We start from the raw sequence: 25,360 nt of genomic DNA, 5'->3' as shown, positions 1-25,360 counted from the left end.
GAGATTTGTGTGTCCCATTTAATACACAAAATTTGGATAAAAAAGTATGCACAAAACAATATTATATAAGTATTAGTAGAAACCAGTGTTATAACAAGCATATTTTATATATATTATTACCTTCTACAGTATATGTCTTCTATAGGTCCCTACATGTGCACAACAGTCCCCTGGTGTGTTCAGTCTGCAACTGTATCAGAGTACACTTTATTATTCAAGCATCATGTCTCATTTGTGAGGGCATACAGCTAGACGTAGATGAATAAAGTGAAAATGCACATGATCACAGCTTTCAGTCAGTCCTTTTTCAGATTTAGGTATACTATTTGTGTATGCCGTGTACAAATAAAAAAAATAGACAGAAACCAATCCATTCGTTTTTTCTTGTAAGTTCAAGTTTCTTGAAATCTTCTTGTCACACCCTCACGTACAAAACCAGAGAGAGTGCTGGTGAGGTTCTCGATCTGTGTGCGCAGGAACTTGCGATCCTCCTGTAGGTCCTGCACCTGTTTCTCCAGTGTGTCAATCTTCTCTTGTTTATTCTCTAGCAGACACTTCATTTTTGTAAAGGCCAACATATCACATGTGGGTAAAGCCTCCGCTGGAGTCGTCGCTGTTGAGTAAGAGAAAGAGTCATCTTTCTACATATTTGTTTCTGCCACAGAGAGAAGTTTTAAGTTTTCTGTAAGTTCAGTTCCACGATTTTACAAATAGGCACCACACCAGGCCATCAGCACAACCAGCTTTTCAATAAAGAAGTCAACATAAAAATCTGCTCACACTCCTGTTGTAGTACCTTATTCTTACTTTGATCTATGGGTAAAGTATAAGCATTACAGTACTGTACAGAACAGAATCAGTTGGTTGTAAAAATGATTTCATGATTTACAACTCAAATGTCTGGATGCGATCAACAAATAATCACAAATAGGGATGCACCAAATATTCGGCCACCAAAGATTTCCGGCCGAAAATGGCCCAAAAGTGCATTTTCGGTTTTCGGCCGAAAGACTTCTATCACCGAAACAATACGGCCGAAATGTTGTGATGACACAAACAGATACCGCTCCTTTGATGCATCTGTAGCGGACAATATTCCTTTAATCGCAGCACTTAAGCGTCTCCTAAATTGCATGCACCCTCAGGGCTCTAGAGTGCGACCAATATTCCTTTACGTGTGTGAACCAGAGGTCGCGTAATCCAAAAGATTCTTTGTCATTGACAGATTTTTTTATCAGTGACGGAAAAATCTGATGGCCGCCCATCATTCTGGCAGATTACAATGAGGGCAATTTTTAAACACCCGTTTCCCTTCAGCGGGATATGCTCGTGAAGCGACCTACGTGTCGTTGTGTCATGGATTGATTTGGGAAAACCCGTTTGGTGTCGGGCTGGGACACGGGAAAGACAGTTCACCTATCAAAGTAAACCACATAACATGAAGAATGAAGAAGTATTAATGCAAATTTCCCGCCATTCCTGTGTAAACTATGGCATGCAAAGTTGTTTTATACAATGTTTTCGCGAGGTGACAGAGCCCCCATATACAGCACCAGGAGTTATGCCCCCTCCACTGCTCACGAGAGCCGGACCGCGATTGCAAAACTTACAAGAGATGATCAAAAGTCCAGACACTATGCACATGATAAACAGCGTAAAACTTGCTTCACTGATTATTAGTTGTTGTCCGTAATGTTTCCTCGTGTAGTGATAATGGCAGAGCTCTCGTTCTTTAAATGTGCGCTGCATCATTTTCCTTACTTTCGTTTTATACATTAATTTTATAGACTTCAACACTAGGAAATGTTTTTTTTTTACTAAATTGTTATTAGAATAAGTCTCTTACCACTGAAAAGTGTTTTTTACTTGTGTTACTGGACTGTTGGGCTTTTATTTTCATAACTTAACTTTAAACACTTTTTTCTCCAAATTCCCTTCCTGAACATCATAGCGCTTCAGACGACAGAATAAGTTGGTTATTCTATTCTTACGCTACTTATTATCAACTTTAGACATCTGCAATTCTTGGTGCATTTGTTGTTGTTAAAGTTCTACAGTTAACATATGGGCTATGGGAGTCTTTGTTTGGATACACTATTATGTTGAAGGCCTACAGAGAAAATATTGTTGTATCTTTAAGCAGTTGCACTTGTTCTGAATAGACTTTCTTGTAGTAGTCCTACAGATAATTTTTTTTTTTTAAATGCACTTGACCTAAATGCACTTTGTTTTCATGAGAGAACATTTAATTGTACAACTTTTCAGCAGGCCAGTAGACCTGTACATTATTATTTAATATACACATTAGTGGGGTCAAGTTAAACATCTTAGTTGAATTTTATTTTATACTGTGCATTGTTGCAATGTGCTAAATAAATATTTGCATAATTTGTAATTGATTTATTCTTTGAAACTTTAATATTTATGCAATTGCAATGGCTTGATTTTAGTAAAGTTAGTACACAGTCATAGCCATAAATGCAAGGGCACTAATAATTTGCATAATTTATTTCGGTGTTTCGGTTTTCGGCCTTGGTTTCCTCTTTTTCGGTTTTGGCCAAGAACTTTCCTTTCGGTGCATCCCTAATCACAAAGCTAGTATTTGGAGCCCCGTATGTTAATTTAAGTATGGTCTGCAGATAAGCTAATTTGTTGCTCAGGTGAATAAAAGTGACTAACTGGAGATGGCACTGCTCAACACGTCCCGTTCAGCAGCAGCGGGGACCTCAGATTTGATATTATTCCACTCGATTATTTCATTCTTTGGCTCTTGCTTCACCCAGCTGTGGTTTCTCTCAGGGCTGTTGTGCGTCACAGAGCTGAATTCATTTTCACTGCTGAAGTACACTGGAGCAGATTCCTGCTTCATCTCAACATCATCACTGCTGGAGGACAACAGCACATATGATCTTGTATTATTTTAACAACATTTCAACAATCTTGTCAGCTTTTTTATGAACTTGCTTTTAAATGATCAGTTATTATTGGAACATTTGTAAACACAATAAATAAATTACGATAAAACATTTTAGCAAAGTACATAGTGGAGAACTTAAGGTATTACCTGTCTTTTCTTTCGGCAAGATACCTGGCTTTTGTGACTCTTGCCCTGTACAGAGCTGATCTGAACTTATTTGAAATTTTCTAGAGGGAGAAGCACAACCGTAATATCCATGTTAAATAACACATTTATAAACATTGAAATCAGGAACATAGCACAAAAGTGAAACTTGCAGACTAGACTAAGGTAACCAGTCACAACCACAACATGAAATGGGTCATATGGCGCAAATACGTGTTTTTGTGTGTCTTTGCTGTGAACCAAGTTGCACATGCATGTATTAGACACGTTATATTGCAAAAGTTTGAGTGTCGTAAACAAAAGATGCATTCTATCTAAAATCAAATGCTCACCCAGAGCTGCCTGAAATGCCTCATGTAACCACACCCCCACAAATCTACGTCAGTTCGTGGAATGATTAGATTAATGACTGATGAAGTGAGCTCCACTGCTTTACCACTTTTGGTAGTCGCTTGTGAAAGTTGCTCACCATTTGCCTAAAGTTTAAATTTTCTCAACTTTCGTTGCTTCACTCCCATCGCTGGACACGCCTACTTTTTGTCAACCACGGTCACTGTCGCTCGTGCCGCCAAAACAACTCTGTTACGTCGTCGAGGCATGATGAGCCCATATTATCCATATCGTTCATGCTTTATTTAAGACTGTAACTATTATTTATTCTAAAGTGAGCAATTTAATATGGGAGACTTATACAATGCCCACATTACTGAATCAAGACAATGTCAAGTGGCTCATCGGACCGGTCATCCTTCTTGCATCGGTCCATGGTTCAGTTCTACTGCTCATATTTCCACTGTGGATGTATGCAGTCATCACTATTTGGTTCTTGTTTAAGTCACTCAGATATTTTATCCAGCTTTCAACATATTAAATTCAAGAACGGACTGCTTATTCGATGCCAATAAACTCATTGATTATACTGTTACAATGGCATTGATCAGTGGTGCTGTGGCTGATCCAAAAAAACTGTTTAAAAAAAGCACAATAATGGAAACAAGTACATTCTTTTTAAGGGAACATATTTCCTCAATGTAAATGAACTTAAAATGAAGTTTAAAAAGCTTACCCTTATTTCTCTGAATTGAATCGGATGATTACTGCGCAGATGGGAAAACATGTTGGACGTGTTCCGCCCTTGTGCGGCTACTTGTCTGCCACATTTTTTACAGACAGGGAAACCGTTGTCGCATATAGATCCATCTGCATTTTTACGATATCCAAAATATTTCCAAACCTCGGATTTTACCCTTAGAGAAGGGGGATAAAGACTTGTATCATTTTCAGCCATGTTTCTCCTGCACGTTGGTCGTATTTACGTTTTCGCGCTAAACACAGTGTGCGCACGTGTCATTTAATCCGTCCAAGCAGGTATATCATCGTGGGACTACTCGGGTGGTGTAAACCGCGTTTTCGGAGTAACTATAACTGTCTCGTCATATCACATAAATGACAATTTATCTGATATTTTAGGATGAACGAACCCACATAAACTGCAACCAGTGTTTCAAGCTTCCCATGTGACGTCATTTCCAGTACACGTATTGTCACGTGAATAAAACGGTGGAGGGAGGGTTGTTGGGTGCTTCAGTATGGAAGCATATGTGGTGCAATATTCAAAATGGCAATGCAATATTCAAAATGGCAATGCAATATTCAAAATGGCAATGCAGTATTCAAAATGGCAATGCAATATTCAAAATGGCAATGCAATATTCAAAATGGCAATGCAATATTCAAAATGGCAATGCAATATTCAAAATGGCAATGCAATATTCAAAATGGCAATGCAGTATTCAAAATGGCAATGCAATATTCAAAATGGCAATGCAATATTCAAAATGGCAATGCAATATTCAAAATGGCAATGCAATATTCAAAATGGCAATGCAATATTCAAAATGGCAATGCAGTATTCAAAATGGCAATGCAATATTCAAAATGGCAATGCAATATTCAAAATGGGTCCGTGTACTTTTGCGTCCATTCGTTTTTCTTTTTTTAACCATGACGATAAAAATAAAATATAAACGGTTGTTGTATTTTAAGCAAAAAAAGTTACATTCAAAATTTTGAATTAGAACTGTATTCAGAACATTCTACGAAAAAAATGTATATTGACTTATTTTCAGATTTTTGTTTATGACTTTTTGCACCTTACTTTACATTTATAAAATACACAAATTAATATCGAATAAAAGCGAATTGTACTAGTTTTCTGAGGCCAAATTAGTGACCCGGAAATCATTTTTCCCGCACCATTGAATGCGAAGCACCATGTCTCTGGAACCGTACAGACATGATTTTAAAACATCACACACACAAGGACGTTGCTGAGCATCTGTCTCAAATTGGTGTTGGACGAGGTTGTTCGGCGAGGACTGTTAGAAGATTTAGATTTTTGAAGCCATGATCCCGAGCTATCCGTAGTGCAACTAACACAAATTGCATATACATTACATTAAATATCCAGAAGTTAGACAATAATTATTTAAAAAATTGCATTTTTGTAAAACTGAAAAAATAGTTGTATACCAATAATTTGATTTTCATTTATAAAATAATTTTAAATAAGAAAATGTACTTTGTTTGTGGTTAATCTCTCCATTAACTTGAAAACAAATCTAAAGAAAAGCACATTTTTTGTTTTTTATATAGTTGTTAAAAAAAGAAAAACGAATGGACGCAAAAGTACACGGACCAGAAATACATTGCCATTTTGAATATTGCATTGCCATTTTGAATATTGCATTGCCATTTTGAATATTGCATTGCCATTTTGAATATTCCATTGCCATTTTGAATACTGCATTGCCATTTTGAATATTGCATTGCCATTTTGAATATTGCATTGCCATTTTGAATATTGCATTGCCATTTTGAATATTGCATTGCCATTTTGAATATTGCATTGCCATTTTGAATACTGCATTGCCATTTTGAATATTGCATTGCCATTTTGAATATTGCATTGCCATTTTGAATACTGCATTGCCATTTTGAATATTGCATTGCCATTTTGAATATTGCATTGCCATTTTGAATATTGCACAACATATATTGCATTGCCATTTTGAATACTGCATTGCCATTTTGAATATTGCATTGCCATTTTGAATATTGCACCACATATGCTTCCATACTTCAGTGACTAGTCTACATAAAACAGCTGCTACACATATTGGTTTAAAGACAATAATCAAATAATAATCAAATATACCCACCTGCTCTGCTCTTTTTCATCATTTAATAAGATTTATTTAATAAGATTAATTTACTTCTGACATTTATTCGTAAGTGACATGCCATAGTACAGTTTTTGATGATCGCTTTGGTACTATTATCTCAAGTATTTGGTAAGTTGGTCATCAGAGAGTAGGCAGAACTGTTGTCTCTAATGAAGTCCGGGCCATCATCGTTGATCATGTGGTGAACCGAGGCCTTTGTATGGCAGAGGCTGCCAGATTAGTTAATCCAAATCTAAAAAGAGCAACTGTAAATTCTATCATCCGAAGAAAACCAGTAAGTGTGGACGATATTTGCTATGCTTTACCATTACATTTACAGTCAATTGTAATGCATGTAAATTCATCAAACATGTTACAATATTCTTATAGTATGATTCTTTACTTTACTTCTTCAATACAGTATACTCTGTTCTATGCTTAGAATTGTAAGAAAACCCCATAGTGCTGGCCGTGTGCTGACCGCCCAGCAGGAGTGAGCATTGGTGAAAATGGTGAAAGCCAGGAATGATATACGGCTGTCAGAAATAAAGCAGGCAATTGAGGAGGATAATGACACCTTTGCCAATGTGGCATCCATCAGCCTACAATAGGTTGCATTTTGAAGAGGCACCAAATATCGATGAAGCACCCTTACCTGGTGCCTTTTGAGAGAAATAATGACCGGGTAAAACAACTGAGGGCTGAGTATGTCCAGGTACAGAACTATATATTGTAATACTTATTCTATTTTATGCATTGCCCACTTCATATGTATATTGGAACAGCACTGTAAAAAGAAATATATTTTTTAGCAGGTGATGGCGCTTTATGCTGATGTGAACCATCACAAGTACATATTTGTTGATGAAGCAGGCTTTAACCTGGCCAAAACTCGTCGGCGTGGACGGAACATCATTGGCAATAGGGCCACTGTCCAAGTGCATGGACAACGTGGATGAAACATCTCCATGTGCGCAGCTATCTCTGAAGATGGTGTCATAGGACGTAGGCCATTACTTGGCTCCCATAACGCTGTACATCTCATTGAGTTTCTCAATGAAATTGAGCCGACCTGTCAAGGTGAAGGGGTTACCTATGTAATTGTGTGGGACAATGTCAGATTCCACCATGCAGCAGTTGTTCAAGCATGGTTTCAGACCCATCCCGGATTCATGACCCTCTACCTGCCTCCATATTCTCCTTTCCTCAACCCTATTGAGGAATTTTTCTCAGCATGGAGGTGGAAGGTCTATGATCGCCAACCCCTTGAGCGTGCCACCCTCCTTCAGGCCATGGATGAGGCATGTGATGACATCAGTGTAGACCAATGTCAAGCATGGATTCGCCATGCAAAAAGGCTTTTTCCAAGGTGCATGAACAATGATGATATTCACTGTGATGTGGACGAGAATCTATGTCCAAATGATCAAGACAGGCTAGATCCAAATTAATGTAATGTGTGTGCACTTAATGTTATGGGTTTTTGTTTTATTTAAACATTTCATTATTGAAAGTAAACCTATGTTACAATTATATCTAAAAAAAAATCTAATTTGCCCAAATGATTGGAGAGGATGTCTTCATTGATCCTTTACTTGATTACACATAAGATAGATATTCTGGAAATGATAGATTCTGTAAAAGTTGGGTAATGTAAGTGTATTTATCTGTCTTTTACAGTACTGTAGCATACAAATTTAAGAACTAAGGCCAATTTGAAACACGTATCTTGGATTGTTTGCTATTCAATTAACTGCTTGATAAAAGTGCTAAACTGAAAGAAGATCATACTGTTGTGTTTTGGTGATTAAACCAAATGTTGTTATTACATATTTCAATAATCTTGTGTTTGAAACAGTGATTATGTGGACTTAAAATATGTGCAACTGAATAAAGCATTACATCAGGTTTTGAAAGAATGAAAAGCTGTGTAACAAGTGTTATCAGTTTGGATTTGTGTACTACGAGTTTTGAAAAAGTACACCTTACTTGTGAAATTAGTACCAAAGCGATCAACAAAAACTGTAATATGTAGACGGGTTTAACAAAAACTGTAGACTGAAGATTTAATCAAACTCCTTTTTTCATTTATTCCATACTTTTGTATTATTCGAAAATACATCATAATACTGTACAATACCGGGACAAATAATGAGAGCATAAGGAAAGAAGCAAACACAAACAGCAAATGTGAAAATACAAGCACTTAGACTGTAAATACAGTCTTGGAGGACATGGTTTATTTGTGCATTTAAACAAACGAAAACTGATAAAATAACATGAACTATATCACTAAAATAAATGTAATATAAGACTTAACAAAACATGTGATGTCATATGTGATTCCAGACATCATTTGTAGTGATTCAAAAAAAGAAAATTTAAAGTCAGAAATCTGGTCCAATCCATCTCATCATATATGCCTTAACTTTCCATCTTCAGTCCTGTTATTATCTGTGCAACTTAATATAAAATTCAAACAGATCTGTACATGTAAAGTATAACTAAATACATTCTAATTTGATTAACAACAAGCATGTTTCATATCACTCATTTCTTGCTATACTTCCATGGCCTGACATGCACACAACAGCCCTGACCACCATCATTATCAGTCAGCAATGGTATCACAGCGCCCACTAATGTCCACACATGGACATGTTCTTTCTTTTTCAGCAGTCAAAGGCAGAAACCATCATCTGTGTCATTTGTGAGGGCATACAGCTAGACATACAGCAGACCAACATTTCCTCACAGACTCACCAGAGGAACACTCTCTCTATTCGGCTGTTAGATGCAATTCTGTGATGAGGGCAGTTGAAGATGGTGTGCTGCATAATGCTGTTTGTGGTGCAAACAGTTCAGCCATCAATGAAGAAACAACCAGGAACGTTGTCCCACCTACAGTAAGGTACCTTAAGGTATTGCCTACTCTTGAGTACTGGGCAAAGGCAGTTCACTCATAAACGTTTGGCCTGGAATTGGGCAGAACTCCACTCAGGTTCTTCTTGTTGGAGGCTGAAAGTACTTACTCACACTGCACATAACCTGCTCAGAAAACATTGAAAAAAGTTTAAAATCATTGGCGTTAGATACATTTGCTATTACAATGTGCAACAAAAACTCACCTAATATCAACATTTCAACCAAACCTAATGTTTATTTATACAGATTATGTATGTTGTTTACCTCTCTTCCATTTCTTCTTGTTGTGTCTGTTTTTCTTGATGTTGCTCAACTCCTCAGATGAATCAATGGTCTCAGACCCATCGGTAAAGCTCTCATCACTGTCACATGGCTTAGATGTGATTTTCTGCCGTCTCTTATGTGACCTGGGCCGTAAAAACACTGAAGTGCTTGCTGTAGGAAATTAACATAAATGTAATCAAGATCTATGAGGCAAGGCAAGGCAAGTTTATTTATATAGCACATTTCATACACAAGTGCAATTCAAAGTGCTTTACATAAAATGATTGACAGAAAGAAATACAATTTATCTTTAAAATGCAAACGATTTAAGATCACAAAAACTTTCGATTTTTAAGAAACAATAAAACAGCAATAAAACTGATTAAAAAAATGTTAGTGTATATATGAAAAGAATAAGAGCAAAATAAAATAAATTAGAAATAAAAGTGCACTTGATGTAAGCCAGCACAGTGCTCAGGTTGTGAATGCACAGCTAAACAAGTGTGTTTTTAATCTGGATTTAAAAGTAGCTAATGTTGATGAACATCTGATGTCTACCGGAAGCAGATTCCACCTACGGGTGGCGTAATGACTAAACGCTGACTCGCCCTGTTTTGAGTGAACCCTTGTTATCTCTAACTGACTTGATCCTGATGATCTGAGAAGTCTGTTTGGTTTATATTCAATGAGCATATCTGAGATGTATTTAGGTCCTAGACCATTAAGTGATTTATAGACAATTAATAATACTTTGAAGTTGATTCTAAACGTAACTGTTAACCAGTGTAAGGACCTGAGGATTGGAGTGATTTGCTCAGATTTTTTGGTTCTGGTCAGAATCCTGGCAGCAGTGTTCTGTATGAGCTGCAGCTGTATGATGGTCTTTTTGAGAAGACCATCAGACCATCATAACAGTAATCCACCCTGCTGGTGATGAATGCATGAACTAGTTTCTCTTAATCTTGGCTTGAGACAAAACATCTGATTCTGGCTATGTTTCTGAGATGGAAGTACGCTGATTTGCTTATTGCTTTGACATGACTGCTGAAACTAAGGTCAGACTCCAAAATGACCCCAGATTTTTTACCTTACTTCGTGTCTTTAGACCTCTTAAGTCAAGGTATGTGTTTACTTTGTTAGTTTCATCCTTGTTACCAAAAACAATGACTTCAGTTTTGTTTTCATTTAACTGAAGGAAGTTTTGACACATCCAGCTGTTAATTTCATCAATGCACTGGCAAAGAGAGTCAATAGACCTGTATTCATTGGGTGAGAGGGCCAAGTAGATCTGAGTGTCATCTGCATAGCTGTGAAAGGCAATTTGGTACTTTTTGATTATTTGGCCAAGTGGGAGCATATACAAATTGAAGAGGAGCGGAGCAAGAATTGAGCCCTGTGGAACACCACAAGTCATGGGTGTCCAGTCAGATTTATGGTTGCCTATGTTCACATATTAAGGAACTATCAATGCAGGAAGAAATAGTACAAAAGCATATTAACTAGGTAGAAAAACAACTAAAGTGTATGGCACGTTAAGCCACCCACATATGTTCTGATTCAGTTATCACTCATGAGAAAGGTGTTTATTTGAATCATTTAGCTTTTCACCGCACCTTCTGGTACTTGAACCACACGAGCACTGGTGAGGTTCTCGATCTGTGTGCGGAGGAACTTGCGATCCTCCTGTAGGTCCTGCACTTGTTTCTCCAGTGCTTCAATCTTCTGCTGTTTGCTCTCCACAAGACACTTAAGTTTGGAGATGGTCAGCATCACACTGGGGGGTAAACCCTCCATCGGGGTCGTTGCTGCTGAGAAAGAGAGCTGGTGGTCATGTCTTGACTATATACGAAAAAAAACCTCAGTTTGGAAATGTTATTGATGCTCTGTGAATGAACAAAGACGTACTGGAGATGGCATTGCTTGTGTTGTCCTGCTCAGCATCAACGGCGGCCTTCAAGTTCATATTTTTCCACTCGATTATTTCATTTTCTGGTTCTTGTTTTAACCAGCCATGGCTGCTCACTAGATTCTCCTGTGTCACACAGCTGGAGTCAATCTCACATCTGGCAAAATATGGAGCAGATTCCTGCTGCAACTGAGGTTTCGTCTCAATATGGACACTGCAGGTGAACAATATCAACACATGTTAAAATTTCTCTTCATATTACAGAATTTATTTGAATGTGTACATTTCATGTTGACATTTGCTAAGGGATATTTAGTCAATAGACAAGTAAAAGTTAGATGTTAGAATGTTAAGATATTTGCATCCTTTTTTTTAAAGCTTGAAGTGACGTGTGCAATTCATTTCATGATTTCAAAATATCCTTCTTTGATTTGAGTTTACTTTGACTACTGAATTTTATATTTGGGTGATCTTTCCCTTTTATGTTAATATTTAAAATTAGGAAAATGTAAATTTCTATGCTTCTGTTATAAATCTTTCCATTTGTCGCATATCACTTTGCTTGCAGTCTGGCTCTTTTCTTATCAACACTATTGAACTTGCACTGGCACCTTCTGTCATCTTAAAAAAGACTAGGAATTGACTTCTTGTTCTATTTAAGTGTAGACCATTTTTGTGGATCCAACTGAACTTCCAGTAAAGTTTCACAAACAATAGAGAGCTTGTAGATTATTTCTGATAACAATCAAAAGAAACCGAGAAGAACCCTTACTTGGCTTAACTTTTCTCTCCATTATTTTGAATTGAAATTGCGATACATAGCTAGACCGGTGCATAAAACCGACCAAACAACAGGACCCATTCAACAAATTACGACTTACAACAGTGTTGGGTGCAACGCGTTACTGTAATTAAATTACTTATCCACTGAAAAAGTAGAGTAATGCATTACTGTTCGTTTTTATGTTACTTTATTACAGTTACTTATAATGTACTTGCGTTACATAAAATTAATTGAACTGTTTTTAAATAAATCATCTTTTAATCTTAAATCTAAATCTATCATCTAAAGGTAAAGGTTTACGCTGCCCCTCTAAAGTCGTTAGCGGTAGTGGAGTTGCATGTGATTTCGCGCAAGTTTGCTCCGCAACGGTGTCGTTGTTTGAAGTGGAAGATGTCGGACTCGGCAGAAGCGATTGGCTGTTTTAACAAAAGGAAATATTCCATTTACTTCACTTTTTTGACACAGACAGACATGAACATTGCGGTAAAATGTTAGCTATAACCCGAGGAGAAAAAACTATCGGCCGCGGTCAATATCACGAGTAATTTACTGAAGCACCTGACTAGGCTGCATAGACAAACACTTTTAAGTGATCCACCATGTTCATCATCATACAGCAGTGCGCCCACCCCTGCTAAGCAGGCAAAACTTGATTTTTACATCGGCAGCGTAGAAAGTGTCTGAAGGTGAGCTTAAAAAAAATGATCGCAGGTTACACAGTAGAAGAGATGCTACCGCTGCGTACTGTAGAATCTCCCTATTTTGTGTCAGAAATTTTGTAGAGATATTATAACTGTTAACTAAAGAAGTTTACATTTAAGTATTAAAGTATGTTTTAATAAAGATAAAATGTTTTAAAAAGCTTAAAGGCTAAACTATTCCATGTTTGAGTAAGAGATAAACTGGTTATGGCAGAAATAAGCCCTGACAGTGTGATCAGGACGTGAAGCGGAGGGTCTTGTATCACACTGAAGGCACTTATTTCGCGATAACAGCTGCTTGTACATTATCCCGCTTAGTACACGTCTACTTGCCACATGATAAAATAATAAAATGTGAATTTGAAATATTTTATTAGCTAATTTTTATCATATGCTGTCCTTCCGACAGGAAAAGCTGTATCTTAACAACCCGATCGCACCCAATTGCGTATATATAACACGCTGTTGCATTACCGTATAATACGGACGCCAAATTGCGATTTTGCGTGCGATCTTAAAAGAACAATCCTTGTAATGTCGTGACTGGCCAATCAGAATCAGGCTCCAAACAAGCTTATAATTATTCCATGTTGAACTATTAAAAAGTAATTATTTAAATTACTTATCGAGTAATTAAACTACTTTTCAGACGGAGTAATTAGAAAAGTATTTTAAATACAACATTGATGATGTAATTAGTAATTAATTACTTTTTTAAGTAACTTACCCAACACTGCTAACAAAAACGTTTATTTACCACAATTGTTTAACACTATGTGACCACATTTTCGATTTATCTTTGCAATCTGAACGTTTTGCATTATTTTCTGTTAGTTTAGGCAAACGTACCTGTGCACACACACAGTCACGATCTGTCTGGATTCAGTGAGTTTTTGAAGCGCAGTGAGTCTCAGACTGTGGTTAGTGTATGTGGTCAGCGTCCCGGCCTCTTTGCATATTCTGGGCAGCATTTGAGACAGATTATTGATTCCCAAAGGAAGAGCTGTATACCAGAACTCATCGTTGAACACATGCGTTCTTTTGGGCTGCAGGTAGAGCGCTTTTGCATCCTGTGGGATTTTGCCTCAAATATTTCTCCAAAGAGGCGACGGGACAGAGTGGGTTGCCAGGCTCTTCATACATAGCGACCCCCTTCTTGTCCTTGTCCCGTTTAATTGGGTTCCTTGATTCACGAAAGACCTCCTGTAATACCATAGTGAAATATTTTAAACCATTTTGATCGCGATTAAGTGTTATCCAGTCTGGCCGCAGGTGTCGATTGCCCTCTTTTCCCCTGAATCCAAAATGTAACTGGATGTCAAACCAGACCTTATTTAATAAACCTCTGGGGTTACCAGGGTCTAGTGCAGAAGAGTGTTTTAATATGTCAAGGTCTTCGGGTGAGATCGGGGGGTGTGTAGTCACATCTCGACCCGATCGTCGGGTCTGTTTAACGATGCCTTTGAAAACATTGTTGGCGGGTCTGAATTCAGGGTCCTGCATCAAATTCCAGCCACGAGACAGAGGAGGGTCATTGAAAAAACGATTCAATGCAGCGCGGAGCCCGAGATAGCTGTTTATACCGTACAGTTCTCCTTTACTTGTCCGAATGGATCCGTAAAATTCCCGCAGCACTTGAGCCAGGTCTGGTTTTTCGACGGTTTTAAAGTCGATGTTGATCTGTTTCTCCAGTATCCACGCTTTAAAACAGTTCACCGCCCACACGGTTTGTCTGGCAGTATTTGATTCGTTTCGGCTGTTCTCCAGCTCGTCTAAATCTGCCGACGAGATGTTTGCACACCTGGATATTTGCGCTGCTATAGTAGGATCTCCTCCATCCATTTCTTCTCCCTCCTCATCCGACGAGCTGTCACACTTCAGGTCAAACATATTCATGAAAATATCCAAGTTTATTTTCTTACATATCAGGCGTTTTCCCGAGGTCTATATCCTCAAAAAACCAGCGCTTTCTTATGTTTTAAGAGAGATAATCTCCCTCATAACAACCAAGTGTGTTTACAACGCCGCCGCCGACTGGTGTTCTTTTTCTTTTTTAATGGCTGGCGGCAACATAAATTGGAGGTGCATATGCGCCACCTACTGTACTGGAGTGTGGGAAAGCTATTAACGTTCCACAATATATATATATATATTTTGATAGTTCACCCAAAAGAAAAATTATGTCATCATTTACTCATTTCGAACCTGTATGACATTCTTTCTTCCGCAGAACACAATAGAAAATATTTTGAGAAATGTTGTTAAAGGGATACTTCACCCAAAAATGAAAATTCTGACATTATTTATTCAGCTTCGAGTTGTTTCAAATCTGATTAAATTACTTCGTTTCGATTAACACAGAGACAAATATTTGGAAGAATGCGTACAACCAGAATCCAATGTTAGTCAAAACTGACCCAGAACTGTTTGCTGTCCTACATTCTTCAAAATGTCTTATTTTGTGTTCAACAGAAAAAAAATGAGACTGATTTTTCCTACTATATGAGTCAATAGGAGGCAAAATCTGTCTGGTTATAAGCATTCTTTCATATATATTTCTCTGTGTTCATCAGAACAAAGACATTTAAACAGATTTGGAACAACTGTAAGGTGAGTAAATGATAATATAATTTTCATTTTTGGGTGAAGTATCCCTTTAACTTGCCCCCATTCACAAGCATTGGTTTTGTGTCCATACAGTTGAAGTGAATGGGGGCCAGTGATGTTAGCTGGTGTAAAAACTAAGGAACTGTATGGCTATAGAGTACTTTTTCTCTGTAATCTCATTTCCTTTGCTGTTTTATTTATTGGCCAAACAAAGCAGTCTTGGAGTGGGGTGATTTTCTTTTTAATGACCTTTTAGGTGATCCAATAATTTATCATAAGCTGTATACAGGTGCTGGTCATATAATTAGAACATCATCAAAAAGTTGATTTATTTTACTAATTCCATTCAAATAGTGAAACTTGTATAATGTATACATTCATTCCACACAGACTGATATATTTCAAGTGTTTATTTCTTTTAAGTTTGATGAATATAACTGACAACTAATGAAAACCCCAAATTCAGTATCTCAGAAATTTTAAATATTACTTAAAACCAATACAAAGAAAGGATTTTTAGAAATCTTGCCCAACTGAAAAGTATGAACATGAAAAGTATGAGCATGTACAGCACTCAATACTTAGTTGGGGCTCCTTTTGCCTGAATTACTGCAGCAATGCGGCGTGGCATGGAGTCGATCAGTCTGTGTAACTGCTCAGGTGTTATGAGGGCCCAGATTGCTCTGATAGTGGCCTTCAGCTCTTCTGCATTGTTGGTTCTGGCATATCACATCTTCCTCTTCACAATACCTCATAGATTTTCTATAGGGTTAAGGTCAGGCGAGTATGCTGGCCAATTAAGAACAGGGATACCATGGTCCTTAAACCAGGTACTGGTAGCTTTGGCATTGTGTACAGGTGCCAAGTCCTGTTGGAAAGTAAAATTTGCATCTCCATAAAGTTGGTTAGCAGCAGGAAGCATGAAGTGCTCTAAAACTTCCTGGTATACGGCTGGGTTGACCTTGGACCTCAGAAAACACAGTGGACCAACACCAGCAGATGACATGGCACCCCAAACCATCACTGACTGTGGAAACTTTACACTGGACCTCAAGCAACGTGGATTCTGTGCCTCTCCTCTCTTCCGCCGGACTCTGGGATCCTGATTTCCAAAGGAAATGCAAAATTTACTTTCATCAGATAACATAACTTTGGACCACTCAGCAAAAGTCCAGTCCTTTTTGTCTTTAGCCCAGGCGAGACACTTCTGAGGCTGTTTGTTGTTCAATAGTGGCTTGACACAAGAAATGCGACAGCTGAAACCCTTGTCTTGCACACCTCTGTGAGTAGTGGTTCTTGAAACACTGACTCCAGCTGCAGTCCACTCTTGGTGAATCTTCCCCAGATTTTTTAATGGGTTTTGTTTCAAAATCCTCCCCAGGGAGGATTATCCCCCCAGTTATCCCTATCGCCTGTACACTTTTTTCTACCAGATCTTTTCCTCCCTTCGCCTCTCTATTAATGTGCTTGGACACAGAGCTCTGTGAACAGCCAGCCTCTTTTGCAATGACCTTTTGTGTCTTGAGAAACCCCTCTTTCCATACCATTTCATAAGCCTTTTCTACATACAGGAATACCGCCATTAGTGTGCCCAGGTTGCACTAAACCTCTTTAAGTAAGAAAAACCCTTAGATATAGGGTTAAGTAAACCTTTTATGAGAGGGTTCACTTAAAGCAACCTTAAGGCTGTCAATAAGTATTTACCCTTCACTCCTAAAATAGGGATTTCCAACCCTGATACTTTAATTTCCTTCAGATTCTGTCCACTCTGACCCTCTGTAAGCACAGTTATGCCTACTCGCGGTTGTTATCATTGATTTTCCACATATCCCCATTTCATCCAGAGAGGTTCCTGAATGTTCATTAAACATCAATTTCCAGTACATGTATTGTCACGTGAATAAAACGTTGGTGCGAGGCTAAGGTTGTTTAGTGCTCCAGTGACTAGTCATAAAACTGATGCAACACATATGGGTTTAAAAACAACAACGACAAACGAATAATAAACTATACCCATTTGCTCTGCTCTTTTTCAATATTTAACAAGTTTATCCCCTGTATTTGATCTCAAAATTTTTACTAGTTCAAAGATTCCATAAATTTACTTAGATATTTGAAAGGTATTCATGAGTGGCATTCCCTGATTAAGAACAGTTGTATAGACAAACAGATGTTTGGGTGTTTAACAAAAACTGTATGCAGTTGACTTTTGGTAAACTTGGTAAAACTTTGGTAAAAGTGCAGTGAAAAACACAAGCAACTCCTATTTTTTCATTTATTCTGTACTTCAGTTGGGAAATACATTACAATACTGTAGTTTATTGGACATTAAAAGGTGTATGATCCTAACAGAGAGTAACATCAGACAAATAGCCACTGAGCTAAAAAATGTCCAGGACAATACAAAATCATAAGGAAAGAACAGCACACACTAACAGTAAATGTGAAAATAAAAAACACCTATACATACCAAAACAATACGTATATTCAGTTACATTTCTGGAAAGACTATTGATTATTTCACCAATAAAACTGTTAATTTTGCAGTTAAGTTGAACTGAACATGAACTCTAAGACATATCACAAAAATATCTGTATCTAACAAAACATGTAATATCATTCAATGCATCCTTGGTAGTGATTAAAAATGATAATAAAAATGATGTCCAAGCAATCTCAGCATATACCCAAGATTTGCTTTATCAGTATTTTGTTACACAGCTAGTATAAAGACCAATCTGTATACTTTTTACTTTTTTTGATAAAAACTATGTACAGTAGATTATTTTCTAACACACAGGGGAGTAAACATGGACATCCATATAAATGCCATTAAGAGCTTTTTTATGTTAAGACCACCACCATAATGGACAAGCCAAAACCACTCAGAAAACAAGTGAAAGTTAACATTTCTTAACTGATGTTTGACCAGAATGCCTTTTAAAAAGATACAGTTTCTGATAAAAAAAATATGGATATCATATGTACCCATAAACCATTAAAATTGGTTGAGAAATACAAACATTGTTCTTTCTATCCAAAAAACTACAGCCACCTCTTCACTTGTTTGTGTTTATAGGTCAGTTTTGCTCTGTCCAAAATGACGGCACATTTGACAAATGATTAATCAGTCAATGCTCTCTACATATGTCTATAGAAGTAAAGTGTAACTAAAAACATTATCATATCTATAACAACAAGCATGTTTCATAACACATATTTCTTGCTATACTTCATGGCCTAACATCCGCAGAACAGCCCTGCCCACCATCATTTTCAGTCAGAAATGGTATCTGAGCACCCACTAATGTCCACACATGGACATGTTCTTTCTTTTTCAGCAGTTGAAGGCAAATATCAATCATCTGTGTCATTTGTGATGGCATACAGCTAGACATACAGCAGACCAACATTTCCTCACAGACTCACCAGAGGAACACTCTCTCTATTCGGCGGTTAGATGCAAATTCTGTGATGAGGGCAGTTGAAGATGGTGTTCTGCATAATGCTGTTTGTGGTGCAATGTTGTCCCAACTAAGATTCTTTGTGGTATTGCCTACTCCTGAGCACTGGGCACAAGGGTGTTCACTCGTTAAAAGTTTGGCCTGGAAACTGTTGGAGGCTGAAAGTACTTACTCATACTGCACATAACCTGCTCAGAAAACATTGGAAATGTTGCTGTTAGATACATTTGCTATTACAATGTGCTACAAAAAACTCAACATTTCAACCAAATCTAATGTTTATTTAAAGAGATAAAAATCACACTAGTAAGTTCCATAATTGTAAAAGTGCTGTATGTTGTTTACCTCTCTTCAGTTTCTTCTTGTTGTGTCTTTTTTTCTTAATGTTGCTCAACTCCTCAGAATCACTTGTATCAGACCCATCGGTAAAGCTCTCATCACTGTCACATGGGTTAGACGAGATTTTCTGCCGTCTCTTATGTGACCTGGGCCGCGAAAACACTGAAGTGCTTGCTGTAGGAAATTAACATAAACGTAAACAAGATCTATGAGAAACTATAAATGCAGGAAGAAATAGTACAAAAGCATATAAACTAGGTTGCAAAACAACAACTAAAGCGTATGGCACGTTAAAACACCCACATATGTTCTGATTCAGTTATCACTCATGAGAAAGGTGTTTATTTGAATCATTTAGCTTTTCACCGCACCTTCTGGTACTTGAACCACACGAGCGCTGGTGAGGTTCTCGATCTGTGTGCGGAGGAACTTGCGATCCTCCTGTAGGTCCTGCACTTGTTTCTCCAGTGCTTCAATCTTCTGCTGTTTGCTCTCCACAAGACACTGAAGTTTGGTGATGCTCAGAATCACACTGGGGGGTAAACCCTCCATCGGGGTCGTTGCTGCTGAGAAAGAGAGCTGGTGGTCATGTCTTGACTATATACTTAAAAAAAAATATTTCTCAATTTGGAAATGTTATTGATGCTCTGTGAATTAATGACGTACTGGAGATGGCATTGCTTGTGTTGTCCTGCTCAGCATCAACAGGAGCCTCTGAGTTCATATTTTCCCACTCGATTATTTCATTTTCTGGTTCTTGTTTTAACCAGCCATGGCTGCTCACGAGACTCTCTTGTGTCACAGAGCTGGAGTCAATCTCACTGCTGGCTGAAAATGGAGCAGATTCCTGCTGCAACTGAGGGTTCGTCTCAATATGGCCACTGGAGGTGAACAATATCAAACAACACACGTTAAAAATCGCTCTTGAATGTGTACATTACATGTTGCATTTGCTTAGTGATGTTTAGTGACTAAACAAGGAAGAGCGAAAGAGATGATAGAATGTTAGGAATATTTGAAGAGTTTGGTTCCAAAATGTTCAAAAATTATGTTTTTAGTTTTTTTAGAAACTCTTCATTTGATTTTAACCAAGGTCATTATTTTTACTAAATAATACGTCTATTATCTGAACATGACAAAGTCACGTGGAATTGTTTATATTACTCTTGCATCATTTTTATTGAATCCCTCGTGAACCGGAAGTTGTGATCGTTTTTACTTCCCTATTTTGACGCATTGAAATGGAATTTTGAAAGAGAAAAATAGTGGGCGGGGCTTAAGTCTTTCTCTGCAATTTGATTGGATCTATAAAGAAATTTTAAAATGCAACTGGCAGTATACAACTGATCTATATAAATGACTGGATTTCGCATAGAACGCTAAATCAACGGCAGGAGGTGAAGCCACCGTAAGTGAGTTCACCGCCATCTTGGTATGCCCAACTGACAAGAGCGTGCCTTAGACTTAAAATCAAAATCACGATTTAAAATAACCAGTTTTTATCTTATTAGGTGCGTGATACGTTTTTAGTTCACATGTGTGTTTAAGTTGTTACTTTTGATGTTTTTTCCAATGTTTATTTTTATTTTGCGCAGAATAGCGATGTACAGAAATCAATGTATAGAAGGTGAGTGTATATTGCACACTGTTGTAAAGGACATGTGTAAATGTTTAGAAATAAAGCTTCATGACTTTAAGAACATACACAGCCTGTATTGATTCGTATTTAGATTTCAGAATAAGCACATTTCTCATATGTTGAGGTGTCTCGAGTCGTCAGTCGTTGATCTGATATGTACGCTACTGTAATGAAAATGAACGTAACTCACCCTAAATCTAATAAGACTGGAAAATACACACTTTTTTACCATTTACACACTTAAGACAGTTACATTGTAAGAATGTACTGTGACACATCAGATATAAAATCAGGGACTGATAAGCAGTGCAGCAGACTGATAGTTGAAGGGGAGGAGTTAATGGATGCTCCGCCCAAGCCGTCTAACATATGTCATCTAAAATGGATAATCAATACAAGACGGAAGTCAATATTCAGATTTTAACTAAAGATTTTGAGGGCACACAATTTTTTTAAAGAGAATGACCCACGTTGATTAACTATTTACAATAAATGCTGGAATATTCCACAAATAAGGGCATTGTAATTTTTTCTTTCACTGGGACTTTTAAGTTTGAAGTGATATAAATTTCAGCATGTGATTTTTGAAACATCTTACAATAACTGCTATCTGATATTGTGAATTATACATTGCTGCTATTAGCTGCGTCTGTGAAAAATGCAAAATAAAGCAGGGCTCGACAACAAGGACTGGCTGATGGCCCAGAGTCAGTAAACAGAGAGGATCGGGCAAGTGATGTATCGTCACGAATGTTTCTAATTTGCATGTTTTCAAGCCTTGCTTTTTATAATATTTTGGAGAGGACGCAAAATAGAACTTGATTCGGTTCTCACGAACTGTAATTGAGATATGCTGCATCTCAGACAATGCAAAAAAAACTGAATTAAGTCATGTCCTCTTTCTCCTTTAAAAATATGCACATAAAATTCCCACAAGTGTAAAGATTGTAAAGATAATCCACTATGTCTTTCGTGTAACAGTATAACAGTTATTAGATCCGAGCATCTCTGATTACATTTTAACTGAAGTAAGATTTAATATATATTTAATTTATACAGTGATGACTATGAAGTGTTATTTTACATTTGATTATTACATTTCTGTACCTGATAACTACTGACCAACCTCAACATATGAAAGCTTTCATTTGTATAATTGCTTTAGGGTTATTTAGCGACACTATCATGTATCAGCGATACTCAGACCAGGGCTGCACGGAAATTAATCGAGATACCACTAAATCCTATTGAAATTGAGCTGGCAACAATATGCAATGTGTCCATTTTTTTTTAATGTGTAGCTTGTCCGTGCTCGGCTCTGGGATCAGTAGTAAATGATGCTCAAGCTAAAAGCAGTGCGAGTTTGAGTCACTTATAATGTGCATTTGAAAAAGCAACACCCGTCAAAAATGATCATTATAAATATACTTTGTTATCATAAAAATACTTGAGGAGGCTTGAGTAAAAGTAATAAAAAGATGTCGTTAGGCATTGAGATTCTAGAACGTGTTATGGTCTTCTTCTGTTGTGCGTATTCGGAGTTTCCGGTCAAGAGCGCCCCTCTGGCTTTCGGATGCAGCAGCTTTTTCGGTACTTCACTCAAACGCCATGCATAAATCACTTGATATTAACTTCACAGCCCTAACATATAGGCGATAGCTGATTCCTTAGACGATAGATGGCTCTTTGCCAAAATATGTTTGCAAATTAATATTACAAACGCACGTTGTGCATTTATTTGAACAAGAGAGCTTGGAATGCACGCAGCTTAAGCTCTTCCTCATGCCAGAGAAGGTTTATAACACGTGGGCCTTCTGTTTTCCACACACGAGATTGAATTTCGTGTGACTAAAGTTGTTCCCGTTTGGAAATCAAGTAGTAACAGCGCACACGGGCATCAATGACACATTTATATAAATGATATTGACTTACAGCAATAGCTTACTTTCTCTCGTTTAAAAGGTTGTGGTGGGATGTAACAATGTTGCCAACTGCACTCTGATAGAAATGAAGTTACTGCAGTTCTGTTTTTGTCCACAAATCCAGGTTTTCATAGATAAATGCGTAAATTGCCCCGCCCCTCGATCCTATCAAACAATCCACATTTATGCAATTGGCAGACGCTTTTATCCAAAGGGACTTACATTGCATTACCCTATACATTTTTTTTTCTAAGTATGTGCAATCCCCTGGGGGATTCCAACCCACGACCTGGCGTTTACAACGTAATGCTCTTACAACTGAGCTGCAGGAAAGCTGTATTGGCAATCCACAACAAACCGGCTATAGAGAATATAAGCCAACACTATTTTGCTTCATAACATTTTTGGATGCTATTGCACATGCTTTTGCTGACCATCATACTGCATTTATTATTCCTTGAATTTATTTATATTGCTCCTTGCTTTAAATGTATTTGATATACTTAAAGGGATAGTTCACCCCAAAATACTCACTCTTTAGTTGTTCCAAACCTGTATAAATGTCTTTGTTTGCGTGAACAAAGAGATATTTGGACGAACGCTTGTAAACAGTTCTTGGTCATTGACTTGGTATGAAAAATGACAATGGTTGTCAAAAGTGCCCCAGAACTGTTTGCTGTTCTGCATTCTTCGAAATAGGGCTGGGACGATAGATTGTGCAATTCTATGCTCCGTTTCTCAATAGCGCTACATCTAAAAGCCAGAAACTCAAAATACGGGTACAGAAGAAGTAAAATGTATTTGACTTGCCTCCTGCTTGCATTTGTTGTGCAATGTGTTATTTAGTTAACTTATTATTGATAGCTCAAATTCGGTTATATTTTAAAGAATCAAAATTTGTCCCACCACCCCCTGCCCGGGGTCCCCATTTAAAGCAAGAATACAACAACGCCGTATTTAGTACAACGAGCAACGATGCATTCTTTTCTGTTAGTTTAGGCAAACGTACCTGTGCACACACACAGTCATGATCTGTCTGGATTCAGTGAGTTTTTGAAGCGCAGTGAGTCTCAGACTGTGGTTAGTGTATGTGGTCAGCGTCCCGGCCTCTTTGCATATTCTGGGCAGCATTTGAGACAGATTATTGACTCCTAAAGGAAGAGCTGTATACCAGAACTCATCGTTGAACACATGCGTTCTTTTGGGCTGCAGGTAGAGCGCTTTTGCATCCTGTGGGATTTTGCTCAAATATTTCTCCAAAGAGGCGACGGGACAGAGTGGGTTGCCTGGCTCTTCATACATAGCGACCCCCTTCTTGTCCTTGTCCCGTTTTATTGGGTTCTTTGATTCACGAAAGACCTCCTGTAATACCATAGTGAAATATTTTAAACCATTTTGGTCACGTTTAAGTTTTAACGAGTCTGGCCGCAGGTGTCGATTGCCCTCTTTTCCCCTGAGTCCAAAATGTAACTGGATGTCAAACCAGACCTTATTTAATAAAGCTCTGGGGTTACCAGGGTCTAGTGCAGAAGAGTGTTTTAATATGTCAAGGTCTTCGGGTGAGATCGTGGGGTAGTGTATTTTTACATCTTGACCCGATCGTCGGATGTGTTTAACGATGCCTTTGAAAACATTGTTGGCGGGTCTGAATTCAGGGTCCTGCATCAAATTCCAGCCACGGTGAAGAGGAGGGTCATTGAAAAAACGATTCAATGCAGCCCGGAGCACGACATAGCTGCTGATGCCGTACAGTTCTCCTTTACTTGTCCGAATGGATCCGTAAAATTCCCGCAGCACTTGAGCCAGGTCTGGTTTTTCGATGGTTTTAAAGTCGATGTTGATCTGTTTCTCACGTATCCACGCTTTAAAACAGTTCACCGCCCACACGGTTTGTTTGACAGTACTCGACTCGTTTCGGCTGTTCTCCAGCTCGTCTAAATCTGCCGATGAGATGTTTGCACACCTGGATATTTGCGCTGCTATAGTAGGATCTCCTCCATCCATTTCTTCTCCCTCCTCATCCGACGAGCTATCACACTTCAGGTCAAACATATTCATGAGGATATCTGAGATTTTTCTTCCGTATCACGGAGTTTTCCCGAGGTCTATGTCCTCAAAAAGTCAAGGCTTTGTTATGTTTTCAGAGAGATAATCCCCCGTATGACAATCTGGAGTATTTACAACGGGAATGGACTTCTTCTTGGTTTTTTATGGCTGGTGGCAATTCACGTTTGAGGCGCATATCCGCCACCTAGTGTACCGGAGTGTTAGCAAGAGATTAACTCTCCCTAATATTTTGTTTTTGTTTTAATTAATCCAAATAGTCTCTTTTAAAAACGAAATAAAGTACATATTATTGTATATCTTTAAATTCAAAACCCAAATTCAAAGTCCCTCTGCATGGAGCATTTTTTTACTTTGTCACGATGCAACTTTGTATCCTCCTTTTGCCAAACTTGCTCTTCTAAATGTTCACATCACATTTTAGACAAAACAGTCATTT

General features: G+C 37.8%; 3 protein-coding genes across 5 annotated transcripts; all 3 read right to left on the bottom strand.

Moving 5' to 3' along the window:
* LOC130412943 (uncharacterized) lies at positions 1-4,599 on the bottom strand. Of its 2 annotated transcripts, none has more exons than XM_056737755.1 (4): positions 4,149-4,599; positions 3,065-3,144; positions 2,680-2,885; positions 1-613 (listed from the first exon to the last, which is right to left on the bottom strand). In XM_056737755.1, exons 1-4 carry the CDS (start codon positions 4,368-4,370, stop codon positions 393-395), a joined length of 729 nt encoding a protein of 242 aa, XP_056593733.1. In that variant the 5' UTR covers positions 4,371-4,599; the 3' UTR covers positions 1-392. The 2 variants fall into 2 exon arrangements, with proteins under 2 accessions (XP_056593733.1, XP_056593734.1); XM_056737756.1 differs by having other exon boundaries at positions 2,680-2,882.
* Positions 4,600-8,377: 3,778 nt separating this feature from the next.
* LOC130413521 (uncharacterized) lies at positions 8,378-13,871 on the bottom strand. Its single transcript, XM_056738800.1, has 5 exons — positions 13,736-13,871; positions 11,401-11,615; positions 11,109-11,303; positions 9,496-9,666; positions 8,378-9,354 (listed from the first exon to the last, which is right to left on the bottom strand). Exons 1-5 carry the CDS (start codon positions 13,855-13,857, stop codon positions 9,335-9,337), a joined length of 723 nt encoding a protein of 240 aa, XP_056594778.1. The 5' UTR covers positions 13,858-13,871; the 3' UTR covers positions 8,378-9,334.
* Positions 13,872-17,754: 3,883 nt separating this feature from the next.
* On the bottom strand, positions 17,755-25,051 carry LOC130413520 (zinc finger MYM-type protein 4-like). 2 transcript variants are annotated; one of them, XM_056738798.1, is made up of 5 exons: positions 23,867-25,051; positions 19,963-20,177; positions 19,668-19,862; positions 19,303-19,470; positions 17,755-19,145 (listed from the first exon to the last, which is right to left on the bottom strand). In XM_056738798.1, the coding sequence occupies exons 1-5, from the start codon at positions 24,913-24,915 to the stop codon at positions 19,126-19,128; spliced, it is 1,647 nt and encodes a 548-aa protein (XP_056594776.1). In that variant the 5' UTR covers positions 24,916-25,051; the 3' UTR covers positions 17,755-19,125. The 2 variants fall into 2 exon arrangements, with proteins under 2 accessions (XP_056594776.1, XP_056594777.1); XM_056738799.1 differs by having other exon boundaries at positions 19,668-19,859.
* Positions 25,052-25,360: the final 309 nt, after the last annotated feature.

The sequence above is a fragment of the Triplophysa dalaica genome, chromosome 23 (genome assembly GCF_015846415.1).
Source record: "Triplophysa dalaica isolate WHDGS20190420 chromosome 23, ASM1584641v1, whole genome shotgun sequence".
Classification (NCBI taxonomy): domain Eukaryota; kingdom Metazoa; phylum Chordata; class Actinopteri; order Cypriniformes; family Nemacheilidae; genus Triplophysa; species Triplophysa dalaica.
This window is presented reverse-complemented; position numbering and strand designations above follow the sequence as displayed.

What these genes read in the sequence shown, in the direction of transcription:
- LOC130413520 (XM_056738798.1), bottom strand. Translation starts at nt 24,915, where the DNA reads ATGAATATGTTTGACCTGAAGTGTGATAGCTCGTCGGATGAGGAGGGA. An exon ending in ATGACTGTGTGTGTGCACAG is followed by an intron (nt 20,178 to 23,866) that starts GTACGTTTGCCT and finishes GTTCACCTCCAG; the next exon opens with TGGCCATATTGAGACGAACC. An exon ending in CAAGAAGAAACTGAAGAGAG is followed by an intron (nt 19,146 to 19,302) that starts GTAAACAACATA and finishes TTTTCTGAGCAG; the next exon opens with GTTATGTGCAGTATGAGTAA.
- LOC130412943 (XM_056737755.1), bottom strand. Translation starts at nt 4,370, where the DNA reads ATGGCTGAAAATGATACAAGTCTTTATCCCCCTTCTCTAAGGGTAAAA. An exon ending in TTCAATTCAGAGAAATAAGG is followed by an intron (nt 3,145 to 4,148) that starts GTAAGCTTTTTA and finishes TTCTCCCTCTAG; the next exon opens with AAAATTTCAAATAAGTTCAG. An exon ending in GTTGAGCAGTGCCATCTCCA is followed by an intron (nt 614 to 2,679) that starts GTTAGTCACTTT and finishes CTTACTCAACAG; the next exon opens with CGACGACTCCAGCGGAGGCT.
- LOC130413521 (XM_056738800.1), bottom strand. Translation starts at nt 13,857, where the DNA reads ATGCTGCCCAGAATATGCAAAGAGGCCGGGACGCTGACCACATACACT. An exon ending in GTGACTGTGTGTGTGCACAG is followed by an intron (nt 11,616 to 13,735) that starts GTACGTTTGCCT and finishes GTTCACCTGCAG; the next exon opens with TGTCCATATTGAGACGAAAC. An exon ending in CAAGAAGAAATGGAAGAGAG is followed by an intron (nt 9,355 to 9,495) that starts GTAAACAACATA and finishes TTTTCTGAGCAG; the next exon opens with GTTATGTGCAGTGTGAGTAA.